Source organism: Physcomitrium patens, chromosome 5 (genome assembly GCF_059467195.1).
Source record: "Physcomitrium patens ecotype Gransden chromosome 5, ASM5946719v1, whole genome shotgun sequence".
NCBI lineage: Eukaryota > Viridiplantae > Streptophyta > Bryopsida > Funariales > Funariaceae > Physcomitrium > Physcomitrium patens.
The window spans coordinates 16,450,984-16,464,111 of NC_143414.1; the positions used below are offsets into that span (position 1 = coordinate 16,450,984).

The 13,128-nt window shown below is 37.8% G+C and overlaps 2 protein-coding genes across 2 annotated transcripts; both read right to left on the reverse strand.

The window, feature by feature from the left end:
* Nucleotides 1-6,111, reverse strand: LOC112282634 (protein TOC75, chloroplastic). Its single transcript, XM_024520513.3, has 10 exons — nt 5,548-6,111; nt 4,560-4,735; nt 3,638-4,371; nt 3,228-3,497; nt 2,786-3,007; nt 2,164-2,271; nt 1,820-2,011; nt 1,344-1,592; nt 912-1,166; nt 1-694 (listed from the first exon to the last, which is right to left on the reverse strand). Exons 1-10 carry the CDS (start codon nt 5,622-5,624, stop codon nt 455-457), a joined length of 2,523 nt encoding a protein of 840 aa, XP_024376281.1. The 5' UTR covers nt 5,625-6,111; the 3' UTR covers nt 1-454.
* Nucleotides 6,112-6,714: 603 nt separating this feature from the next.
* On the reverse strand, nt 6,715-7,593 carry LOC149989312 (protein STRICTOSIDINE SYNTHASE-LIKE 6-like). The gene is made up of 2 exons (XM_090250710.1): nt 7,372-7,593; nt 6,715-7,263 (listed from the first exon to the last, which is right to left on the reverse strand). The coding sequence occupies exon 2, from the start codon at nt 7,240-7,242 to the stop codon at nt 6,841-6,843; it is 402 nt and encodes a 133-aa protein (XP_090106836.1). The 5' UTR covers nt 7,243-7,263; nt 7,372-7,593; the 3' UTR covers nt 6,715-6,840.
* Between the last annotated feature and the right edge of the window lie 5,535 nt (nt 7,594-13,128).

Sequence of the window (13,128 nt, forward strand, 5' to 3'; positions counted from 1 at the left end):
TGAAATAAAAAGTTGCCAAACTCTGTATTGTGTAGATGTTTCCAACTAGTGTAATGATCAAACGATTTCTTCTGAAATGGAGCTTCATCTTTAGCTTCGACACTTTCCCACAAGTCCTATTTTGCTACATTATCTCAAGATTGAATATCTAAATTAGTGAAATGGACACTATGCAACTAATGTGAGCTCCAGCGAGAAAGGAACATTGACGGGAAAAATTAGATGCCTCTCCATGCTAACAAAAGGCTACAAAGCTCTGGGCTAAATGAGCCGAAACCACCGTCAGATTATGCACTCTAAACCATTGTAAAGGTGCATATGTCCAAATGGCTAAAACTTGAATGAACATCTTGTCCAACTCCAGATGAAGTTCCTTATATCTTACATGATCATCAAATCATGAATGCAGGATAAAATATGACCTATATAAGTTCAACAGTGTCAACCCCTGAACTTAAAACCGCTCCCCAAATCGAACAAAGATTGCACCTGTGTCAGTGTTACAATCCCTGGCATACTCAGTCCTGATAGATCCCAGTTTCACACCCACACCATACGATGCCCCCTTTCCTGCACGTCTGAAAAATTCAGTTGGGTTGCCACGAACATCCTTCGAGCTCCCAAGATCAGTTCCATACTCAGCAAAACAATAGGCATGAGTCTTCTTCACGGGTACTCGCAATTCCAGAGCCATCTGGAGGAAAGTAGAGTCAGTAACCGTCGAAAAAAAGCACTGAAAGATCAGGTACACTTGACAGCACATTACGCATAAAGTGAATATGAAGTATTCCTGCTTATTTTTCCAGGTTAAGCAGGAAGTGGAAATAAGAGATACCCCCACGGATGCTTAGACACAATGGTTCCTACAAAATGTCTGAGGATAACAAGTTGCAAGTTGTACAACACTTTACCTCGAGGAAGTTTCGGGCGGCACCAAGTTCACCCATGGTGTATCCACGCACAGAATAAGGACCACCAAGAGTAAAAGCATCATAGCTTGCCAAGTCCCCCAAACAACCTCCATATCTGCCATGAATAACTCCGACTAGAGGGGGCTTCTCAGGGTCTAACTTATCTTCTGGTTGCAGTTGAATGAACTTGGTCACTGTCAATTGATGCCGGTTGAAAATGGGGTTCTTACTGCCAATCCCAAGGCCTTGATCCACCTGGAGTGAGAAGCAAAATGAATGAGTACAAGGGCTTAAGTAGGCCAGCATCTGTGAGCTTGTACACCTTTCTAGGAGTGTTGTTTATGACTCCATTTGCATTACACTAACTACTCATCTTAGAGCTCAATTTCCAACATATATTGAGTTGAGTTGAAATAAAATAGAAATACGTGCCTGAAAAATATGCCGATCACCGATAGGTGTTCCGTTCACAAATTGAGTATTATCATGAGTTAAATTAGCTTGCAAAAATGCCACCCTGTCAATGCCTGTGTCGCTATGTGTAGTTGGGGGACCATCACTGGTAAGAGCCCCACTTGGTAAGGTACGAGCGCCATGAACACATATAGAACTGGTCTCGTCTCTTGTTGTTACTTCTTCCAACACTAGGCCATAGGTGAACTTACTCTGCCGGGTGAAACACTGCAAGAGACCCGGCGCAAAAAGATTGATCTAAGTAAATGCTCGACTTTCAAAATACTTCTCAAAAATTTAGAATGCACGCGTATTTTAGATTAAATGCGCTGGAAAAAAGTTGTCATCCCTACAAATAAGTGTTCCCTTAAAAAAAGATCCCATTAAAATGTCCTTCGACAATACAAAGTGAGAAGACTGTAGATGAAATGAATATAACAAAAATCGGAACTGACCTCAGTCAGATTTGCTTTGAAGCCGGCACGGTCTACCCACACTGATGGAACATCCTCCACCCCAGGGCCTCCCGTAAAAACAGCACTAAGTTTCCGGCTATTAAAGCAGCTGGCCCGAAATGTGCGGTTACGAGGATTATTGACCCCATCAACACATGGATGAACATACTCTGCTTTAAATCCAAGGTCGTCCTGAAATAAGAAAGCCAGAAGATAAAAGTCAATGTCCTGTTTTGTATTCAACCAACAGGAGAGGAAGCAAGCCAAAACCTAACTGCTGACTCACACGTATCTGAGAAGGATATTAGTAATTAGCATTACCATAACATAAATTCTCAAAGCACCTGAGGATTGAAGAGGTTGTTGGAAGTCACAACACCAAGAATGGAGCGGTTCAACCCTTGTAGATTACGATGTTCAAATGTCACACTCCCAGCAGGCTGAATAGTGGACTGCAAAAAATTTCAACACCAAAACACTTTAAGTCATATTGTGAGCTGGACAAATCCAAATAGATAGATCATCACCTAGACAGTCAATGTTACGACTAGAGAGCTCATTTCCAACTTCAGATAGAACTCGACTCAGGCAGAGGTTACAACCTCAAATCAAAAGGGAATCAGGAACCGGAACTCAAACAGACAGAATTCTGCAACTACTACATTCATGAACCTTTACTGTTGTTGAACAAAACACGACTTTGCCTGGATATATGCCATTGAGATATAGGAGTGTAAAAATGTGATGTCAATGGGTAATTATATTCTAAATAGGTGGATGGAAGATGATTGGTCCAATAAAAATAATCGCTTCCGACAGTTTAAACAACATAAAATGAATTTATGAGTAGTGTATTAAGCACTGGAATAAGATAAAAATAGTCAAAGGTCCACAAGCTTTGTTACTATGAAATGAAATCCATATTTACTCAACCAAAACTCGAGAAATGCAGAAAAGTTTCTGTACCAGAACAGGTCGTCCGTTATTGCCAGGCACAATACTCCACTCGGTGCTGACTTCAGCCGTCTTCTGCTCTAATTCCTTCAACTTTACCTCAACCACGATACCGCCGTCGTTATCTTCATCAGGGCGTGGGTTGACTTCAATGTTTGAAAACAAAGCTAGAGCATTGACATTTCTCAGTGCCTTCTTACCAGCTTCGATATTGAAAATATTACCTGCTTTCAACTGCACATCAATGCTCCCCACTTAAAGAACCCGCAGATGTTCATGTCTGGCTTGCAAAAACTTCAACACAAATATCAACTCGCCAGGACGAACTAAGATAGGAAAGTAAATGCAATTTCTGAAAACAGGTGATGACGATTTTAAAAGTCAAGTGCGTACCGACTGCTGAAGTAGAAGTTTGTGGACTTCATTCGAGCGACTAGAAAGTTTGTGCACTTACTTGATCAGGCAATTCTCGCTTAATAATGACTTCTTGTGTTCGACCTACAGAGGGGAAGCCCATTTTGTCCTGAAATTGTATTTGTAGCTTGGTAATATCACCTTCCACTACTTCACAAACAACCTCATTTGTGTTCAAGTTTCCAAAGTTGACCACCTGAGCACAAGCGTACCCTTCATCATGGTACCACTTCTGCACACGGTCTCGAATGCGCTGCAGCATGCGGGCAGTCACGCGGGTCTCTCCACGTAGCCAGCTAGAAATCTCACGCTGAAAGCACAGCATGAGTTAGAAAGAGACAAAAAGCTCATAATTGAAGTCTTTGATGATTTCAAATAAAGAGGTGAGGTCCAATTAATTGGAACAGTGGACACGTGTTAACCGCAACATCTTTGAGACAAGTATCTTACCTCCACACTCTTAGGGAGCATGCAAGGGCGAGCTTGTCTAAGTCTGTTCTTGTACTCCTCTTCCTGCGACTTTGCAAGTTCTTCTCGTTGTTGATCCGTCATTTTCTCATCACCCTCAGGACCCTTGCTTTGGGATAACAATCCTACATTCACACATCTAAACGAGTCTGCAGGTTGCCATTGGCTCTCAGTAAAAGAAATTTGCATTTTCAGGCTTCCATCAAGGTTGGTCACCCCATCCATCTCCACACTTTGAAACATCCCACAATTCATCAGATTCTCCACTTCTGCCTCCAATTGAGCTTTCGTAGCAACTCCACCAGCTCGCAAGGTAACAAGCTCGTAAAACGCATCTTTGACATTAACAGGCTGATTCGTGCGCTTGTCAATAAGCACCACCTCTGCAACCTTGTATCTCTTAGAAGGGTTAAGCTTACTAACGGGCACTGTACGGCCAACTTGTAGCCCGTGGGAATCAAAAGCATCAGCACCTTCTTCATCCTTTCTTGCATCTGCCCAAGCGATATTCTCCAGCCAGAACCTCCAACCTCCTCCACCTCCGCCTCCGCCACCTCCGCCAGAGATGAATCCACCGAAACCCCCTCCATCTCCAGCAGAAAGTGCCGGGATAGTCCCAGTGCTAAGACCCGCTACTGCACCAGCTACCACAAGCGCAGCTTGTCTCCAGTCCAAAGATTCTCCATCTTCCCCAAGGTTTCCTTGAGAGTCTCCCGCTGTGAAAGATTTGAGGCCCTCAGAACCACAGTAGAACATGGATAATTTCGTAACAATATGACAACACAACAATATGATATCCAAGTTCTACGACAGGGAAGACCCAGATTGAGATGACACAAGTGGAACGAGGAATCGCAACCAAAGCCGGCATAGGAACGATCCACATCCTAAAAGAAATACTTACGTGATGGTTCAAACGCAGAGACTGCTGTAGAAGATATTGGAGTGTGACGGCTTCGAGAAAGTTTTTCGGCCTGCTGAGGGGCAAACGCGGAAAAGACGTCATTATGAGATTGAAGAGAGGCTCCAGCTGAACCCCTCCTGCTTACCAAGCAAGCTGTTGATGACGATGGTACCAACCTGGACGAGAACCAATTTCATCAACAACAAGTGCTTCGTTCCACTGCTGAAACCTCATTGAGAGAGAACTAATAAATTTATGCACCCAGATTAGCACTTGAGATAACGAGCCATGACCACGCGTAACGACTCAGGAATCCGACCTGCGACTCAAACAAAAAAATGAGGTTTCCAAATGAAAACTTGGCCAATCCCAAACACCACGCATGTAATCTCAACCTCAGACGCTAGGCAACCCTGATATCTCCAAAATCCAGAAATAATGTGTTGCGACTGTCCTTTATCTTGAGAGGATGTAATGCGGTAAGGATAAGTTCAAGATTACATGACGAAAATGCGAGTTCCTTAAACCCTCACTAACCGAAAGAAGAGTACTCATCCGGGACTATGTGAAAGGCACAAGCGACGGTTGAGGAGTTCAGGCCTCGGAGCTTGAAGGAAATCCGACAGGACCGGCCCGATACCTGGAACGGTCTATGAAGACAAGGGGAAGACATAAAAATAAGCTACTCTCAATATTTTTCTTAAGAGCAATTCGAGTGTCAAGCAAGAAGCTTGTACGCTTAACTGTCACAATGGTCCCAAAGTACATCTACAGAATGGTTAAAACGGAGTTCTAGAAATTCTCAGAAAAACAGAAACAAAAAAGATTTCAGCTCAACCAAGTTCACCAAGCCCGAAACCAGTAGGCAGTGTAGCGGCCAAAAGACTCCACAAGACTCAAATTAGAGCACAAACGATAGCTTCTGTGTCAAACTCAGCAGTTCAAGATAAGAGACCGATAATGAGAAAAATGGGAGAAAGAATTGGACCTCTTCGCGGAGCTGTGGCGATGAGCTGCAATGGTAGAGTAAGGCGATGACACGGACACATGTAGCACGGTGTCCATGACTGCAAAAACGGACTCTGAGCAATCGAAAATCAGAGGAAAAAAACGTGGGGTTTGGGGTTTTGGCTGTGGTTCAATCGCACACCCAGCCCAGACGAAAGCCGCAGAATTACAACGCGCTCCGAGAATGGGATCAGTTGCAATCCTGCTGCCAAGTGTGGATGAAATAGTTGATCACAACGTCACTTGACGAAGCACACAACGCCTAGAAAACGAATGATTTCCCATAAAGCTGCAAGCTACTCGCAGAGTTTGGATGGAACCTTCCGTGCTCTCAGATGAGCACCAATGTGGATAGGATGTAGACACTCAAATGAATGCGAGCTGGATTGAGGATGTGAAAGATGGGTTCAACAGATATGGATTTCGCCGTGTCGCGGACAGGGCAAGCTTGGTTTCGAGGTTTAAGGCCATGAGCGCTTGCTGTTTCTGATTAGGGTTGTGGCTTCGACTACATACCTGCGTTGAGTTAGTTGGGTGGATGTTCGTGAAGGAGAGGAGCTGTGATAATCGGAGTTTGTGAATTAAGATGATGACGATTGTGGTGTAGCGCAGGTTCTTTATGACTATTGAAGTGTAGCTTTCACTTGGACAGATTGTAAGGCGTATGAGGTAAAATTACTGCAGCAGTGACTGATGGTACATTTCTTCTGCGGAATTTTGGATTTTGTGCAATTGGTTCGTGCTTTCCCTCCCTTTTCGTTTTGGTAAGTTGTACTTATCTAATAGCGGAGATTACGCGGTAATCTTTGCATGGACAACAATTAGCTCGATCAGTGATTCTTTGTATCTGGAGAGATTCTGCTTTCCTTGACCGTTGATGTACACTTTCCACTGTGGAGAATTGTCTGGGTACGGATTCTAAGCTGTTGCCCTAGCAAGGTCTTCGAGTCACTTGCTACAATGCAGCAGTAAAATTTTGCAGCTGAAAGTCACGGCCGTTCTTCATCGTAACTTGATGAGGCCAACGAAATCATCTGCAAGCCATCAACGTAGACGTATCCATCATGTGGCACCGCGGTTGATGCGAAGCCAACAACCTTTCCAGAAGGGTCTTCGTACACCTGAAGAGACTTGCCGGACTCATCAACCTCCAAGAACCTAGCCATGTATGGATAGTGAGTAAGCACGTAGAAATGGTTGGCGTTGCAAGCCAAGATCTGTTTCAAGATGGGAACCGTCAAGATAAAGTCAATGAGCGCATCACAGTTCCCAATTATGGCGGTTCAGTATCTATTGCATTGTTGCTGTCGATGTTGTCCGGTGAGCCAGGCAGATTGTCGATGAGGATTGTCGTCGTTCCCTTCTTGAATCCTCTGAGAAAGTATTTCGAGCACCTCTCGATGATCGACTCGCAGAAGTTGAGATTGTCTTCGGATTTGGAGAGAGCCATGCCATTGGCGAAGTACAAGTCTCTTAACAAAACCTTGGTAGACTTCGTGTTGGGATCGACTACCCTCATTCGCCCATAAGCCGTCCCCTCAATGTTTTGCCAGTAAATGTTGAGGTTATACTTGGACGTAGAATCTGTGAAGTAAATTAGCCCATCTTTGGCGACAATCACTTCGTTGATCATGCCGAATTCAACCCCTTCTGCTTCAGTGGCCAGAATCTCCATGACACCCGTATTTTTGCTAATCTGCAGATTTCAAACACGCACAGAACGTCAAGAAGCAAATCGAGTATTCATCAAAGAATCTGTGAACTTGGTATCAAAACCACACGTCGGAGTGGTCATTATGCTCACCTCCAACAATTGGCCTTGAATCGGCTCACAGACAAGGACATCACGGGCATTATCTAGAGCAAGTCTCAGCGGCCTCCCCCTGACAAACACCCAATTCCTCACTTGAGCCGTGGAAAGGTAGTATTTCTTAATCCAACCATCACGATTGCTCACGTACAGAAACTTTCCAGTTGGGTCTATCACCAAGTCTTCCGGTTGCAGCAGCAGTGCATCTCCATGGTAAGGTTTTGGAGGATAGCATTGTGCTCATAGACACCTGTGGCTGCAGGATATTGAGGAAGGTAGAGAGGCACGGAATTCCACACAGGAGATTTGTTGACGACCACTCATTACTCTTGCATTCTCGCCCACTCTTGTGCCCCCAATAGCTCTTCAAACAATGTGAAGATCATTTTGACCAAGGCATATACTATGGACTTGGAAGACATCTGAGCTAAAATAAACCAATATTAATTGGAAGTTTATTTTAATTCATAAGTGAATTACTATGTAAGTTAAGAAGTTGTAGCTATTATTCTTAAATCCTAATCAAACCACTCCTTATTCTTCTTAAAACACCCAATTAAAACACCCAAGTTATTAATCAAATCCTTTATCATTATTCACACTCACAATAATAATTCACTCAAAAACTTTATGCCATAAAAAAAAACTTTTTTTTATATTTATAATTAGATAGTTTAGTTTTTTTTATTTAATTTTTTATTTTAATTTAATAATAATTAATAATATTTTAATCAAAATTCATCCATTAATAAAAAAATCATCTTTGAATAATATTTCATTCTTGAATAACTTTTCATCTATTTAATTTATCTTTGATTAAACTTCATCTACCTTTTATTCATCCAAAATCCTAAATTGCATCTTATCATAATTTAATCCTAAATTAGTCCTAATATAAGATTATTTCTATTTATAAGAATCTTAAAGATATTTTTTGGAGATGCTTTTTAGAGACACCATTTCAAGTCAAAGATCTTAATTCTGTGAGTTTAGTGCTAGCAAGCAACAAATTGTTATTCTCAATATTCTTTTGCTATATCTGTTTGGAATTGCTATCAAAATTGTTAATTTCAAACTAGACTCATTGCCTTATGATCCTTCAATTAGTCAATTCTATAAGCCTTGTTGGTTCACTGGATCTTTCAAAACTTCTTAGAGAACCATAGCCATCGGGAACAACTTGAAGAGGCATAGAATCCAAATGCTCATGCTACTTATCAAATCCTTATTCAAAGTTAATCACTCTAGTTTTGAAGTTCTATCAAGATTAGAAGTAATAGTGATAAAGAACCAAAATAAAATATTCATAAGAAGATCATGATTAGTATTAATTTCACTCCTATCATGGTAATTTTAATTCCCTTGAGATAAAAGAATTGTTGAAGAAAATAATCTATTTAGTATAACAAGGTGAAATAATTCTATTAGAGAAGGAAAAAAAAAAAAAAAAAAAAAACTAAAAGAATAGAAAAATAGAGAAGGAAAGAGAATAAATTACTAAGATATAAAAAAAAATCAAAAAGTTAGTAAAATGATATCTTCCACTAAAGAGAAGAAATTAGATTAGAAGCCATAGAGGCCTACATATCTTCTAGATTGTACAGATTAGCCACTTTCTTACTCTAACACTAGTTCATAGAAATAGTTCACCATGTGAACTGGATTTGAATGTAGATCATCTCATATATAACCACTTTTGTAGCCAACTGTACAACAACCTTAGAATGCTAAACTACTTCAAGTTATCTCTAATTCTATAAAATAATATATATATATATTTAAATTTAAATCTTCTTCTTTGCATAAGATTTATTATCTCCTAGTAAATACAATGACATCCAAAAGTAATGCAACACCCTTTGCAAACATATAAAATTCAAAATTTCTTGGAAACAAAAATCTTACATCACATAATACCAATATAGTTTAAATAAAGTATGTAGCTATCTTCATATTAATTTTTATAGTGATTCAACCTATAAGCCAATAGTAAATGGTAAAAATGTGAATTTGGGGTGTTGCATTACTTTTGGGACTTTTGGTATTATTATATTATGAGACACATGAATTGTCTTGAATGACATTGAAAACATTGCAAAAAATATGAAAAAATATAGTTTAATTATTATTCATTTTGTATCAATGCTATGCTATTCAACTAATATTTGGTATATCCTTCTTTTGCCTTCAATAATATCTATACTCTCTTGGATATTGATTTTACTAGTTCTAAATGACTTCTACCTCAATGTTATTCCATTCTTCTTATAGCTTCTTCCAAAAATCATCCTTGCTAATGGAGAGGACTTAATGGAATTGTAGGCACTATCCACTTCATTCTACAAGTGTTTTATAGGATTCATGTTAGATGATTGTGAATTCCATGGTAGTACTATGATTGTATGATTATTAAACTATTTAACTACTAACTTATTTATATATTTTGAGCCATTATCTTGTTGGAACATCCAATTCTTTGCATCTTTTCCAAACTTCAGAATTGATATGCTCAAGCTATGTTATAGAATGTTCTAATAACATTCACTATTCATATTTCTTTCAATTTTGGTCAATTTTCTAATGCCTTTCTAACTCATGCAATCTTAAACCATAATGTTCTTTCTTCCATGCTTCATAGTCTTATTAATAATACAATTGCTTAAGGATTCTCAAGGCCTCTTTTAACACCACTCTTAACCATCAGACCTCACAATATTGAATTTACTTTCATGTGAATTTTTTTTTTCTTCCACTACTCTTTTGTCCAATCTTTATGTTCTTTTGTCCATTCATATCTTAATTATTTGTAATGTTCCAAAAAGAGAGACTTCTTCTTTCTCATTGTAAAATATAGTCTTTGGCACTTTAGTACTCTTCTTATTATATTAGAAAAAGCTATGATATTTACAACCTCTTGAGAATTTTTTTGATATTTTATTACAATATTCTACTATTCTATTTGTACGAATCATGCCAAGTAAAAACCACCTCTCTCATTAAAAATGCATAGATGTCTTGACCTTTTCTTATTTTCTAACTTCTTTATAGCTTTGTAACATTTAATAATGCAATTAATTATTGATGGTTTTGTTCTTAGTATTCTAACTATTATATGACAACTCTATTATTCAATGTGTAAAGCAATCACTTATGCAAGAATTGTAGGGAAGTTTTGAACATGGTGGAAGGAAAGATTCAACCAAGAACTTCATGAATGCAAAGCAAGAATGTTAATGAGTAAGTAATTTGGTACTAAATTATTCTTAATCAAAAATTAAGGTTAATTATTCTTATAATTCAACCAATTTAAAGAGTTACAAAAATAATGCAACATTCCTAATTTATTTTTCTACCATTTACTACTGGCTTATAGATCCAATCATTATAAAAATTGACGTGAAGTTAGCTACATATAATATTTAGATTTTATTGGCACCATATAATATAAGGTTTTTTTATTCTAAAAAAATATTAATTTTGTATGTTTTTAAAGAATATTGCATTACTTCTAAAAGTCACTACAGAAGAGATAATATTTAGGTAAAACCAAAAACCATTTGTAAAATTATTTTTACCTCTTTAATGAATTAAGATTCAATTTTTCTTAATAAAAATAAAATTTAACTAGGTTATATGGCTAGAGCTTCTCTCAATGGAGATAATAAGAGTAAAAATTATTTTTTCCACTATATGATGATTTTTTTACATTCTATATTTTTTAAATCTATTCTTAGATGTTCTAATTGAAAATAATTCTCCATTTATTGTCTCTAATAGCAAGAAGTTGTTGTCAAAGACTTTCCTAATAAGAAAAGAACCTAACTAAAGAACATCAAATTTGCTAGAGAAATTCATTCTTTGAGCATCTTATAATAATAATTATATTTCAAATTGTAGAGCTCTCTTCTTGTATTTTTTTATCAAAAAAAACTTTCTTTCTTCTTTGAATTTTTTTTATGTATTAATTGTCTTCAAGTAGTATATCCTTCAACTCTTTGTATGATTAGATTAGAAAATCTAAATATTTCATGATCAAATCATAATATCTAGAAATCTCTTCTTGATTTAAATGAGCTCTAATTTTAAAGTTTTTGGATTCTTCTCCTTTGTACGATACATCTATGAGTTTCCATTTAGATTCTTGTACTCAAAATGTATTAGAAGAGTTTTTATATGAATTATAAGATACGGGAGGATAGTTAATAATTCCATTGCCAATTGTTATTTTTGATGAAGTGTTTTAAAATTGAAGAGGTAACTTTTAAGGTCCCATTTATATAAATGCTAAGAACTTGGATTTTCTTGACTTGTTAAATCCTTCTAATGATAAAGGTTGGAACCTAGGTTTTTTATTTTTTTAAAATCTTTGCCAATCAAATTGACCACATTTTTTACTTTGCCTTGTATTTTAGGTTGATGTTTATCTTCTAAAACATTGATGGAATTATTTTTTTTCATGATCTAAGATATATTGTATAGAGATTTTGGTTTTGTTCTCCTAAGGACCAAAAGTGATGTAGGACTTTTCTCCTCCCTGATTAATTAAGACTTTAGAATCCTTTAACCATAGCCTATCTAATAGCAAAGAAAAAAAAAATCCTTTGACATATCCATTCAAATGATATGATATTATGAATTAAAATAAACCTCTATTAGTTAGAAGTTTATTCCAAATCACAACAAGTGAGTTAACTATACAAGTTTCATAGGTTGTAGCTTTTAATTAAATCCTAATTAAATCATTCTTTAATCTTCTCTTACATCTAAGTAATCATGCCCAATTTCTATTATTAATTCATCCAAAATTCTTAGCCATCTTTGCTCTGTTCTTGGTAATTAAATGAATGTAAGGCATTTTAAGAATTGATAGCTGAAATGCTAGCTAGCTTGAGGAACACAAGAAACAAGTTGATTTGATCAAACTTATCTCTTTTGGAGAATTCTAGATATGATAATAAAATAACAAAAGAATTTATGTGAATAAGGGGCTGATGAATGGAAGAGGATGGAAGAATATGCTGTGCAATAGCTTGGTCGTAATAAGCGACAACGACGGCAAGATGACTTCCTTTTCCAGCAATTGCAGAGACTAAACCATCTCTACATGTGCATCCGCTTTTGCAATTGAACAACAGTAACAAGTAGTGCCACCTCGACTAGTAAGCATGGAGCTTCAGATCCCAGCCTTCTAATAGAATCACCAAAGGAAGAAAAAAATTATGCACTAATACTGGAAAAATACAAGGCCGTTACTTGAACTAAAGTGCAGACAAAACAGAAACTAGTAGCCATCGACACTACTAGAGAACTACCACTGTAGAGAACAAAATAGGAACATTAGCCTGTGACACCGTCACACGCTACAAAAAAGAACCTCAACAAGAAACTCGGAGCACAGAGAATCGTCGCTAGCACGAGCAACAACATTGCATGTCCACGCATACAACTGGAGAGCCTTGTAATACGTCTGGATCCCCTCCGCACACCTAGTGATGCAGCGGTAGAATAATACTGCAACCTTCTAGTCATCAAGGAATTAAAACAAAAGATTAAAAGGCTGTTGTCACTCCATACAACAACAGCGTGGAGCCATCACAACCACCAGATCACTTCCCACCAAGTTGAGCCGCCAACAAAAAACTAAAGAACTACTCCGTTGTCAAATCCATGATCTTTTGCTTGAGCTTATAGTCGCTTCAATCGGAGGGAAAAAATTACAAAGCAAAATGCGGTATCAACCACAACCACTGC

Excerpts from the sequence above, each read along its gene's own strand:
- LOC112282634 (XM_024520513.3), bottom strand. The coding sequence starts at position 5,624 with ATGGACACCGTGCTACATGTGTCCGTGTCATCGCCTTACTCTACCATT. Across the intron at positions 4,372-4,559 it reads CTCTGCGTTTGAACCATCAC|CGGGAGACTCTCAAGGAAAC; the intron begins GTAAGTATTTCT and ends AATCTTTCACAG. Across the intron at positions 2,012-2,163 it reads ACAACCTCTTCAATCCTCAG|GACGACCTTGGATTTAAAGC; the intron begins GTGCTTTGAGAA and ends TTCTTATTTCAG.
- LOC149989312 (XM_090250710.1), bottom strand. The coding sequence starts at position 7,242 with ATGGAGATTCTGGCCACTGAAGCAGAAGGGGTTGAATTCGGCATGATC.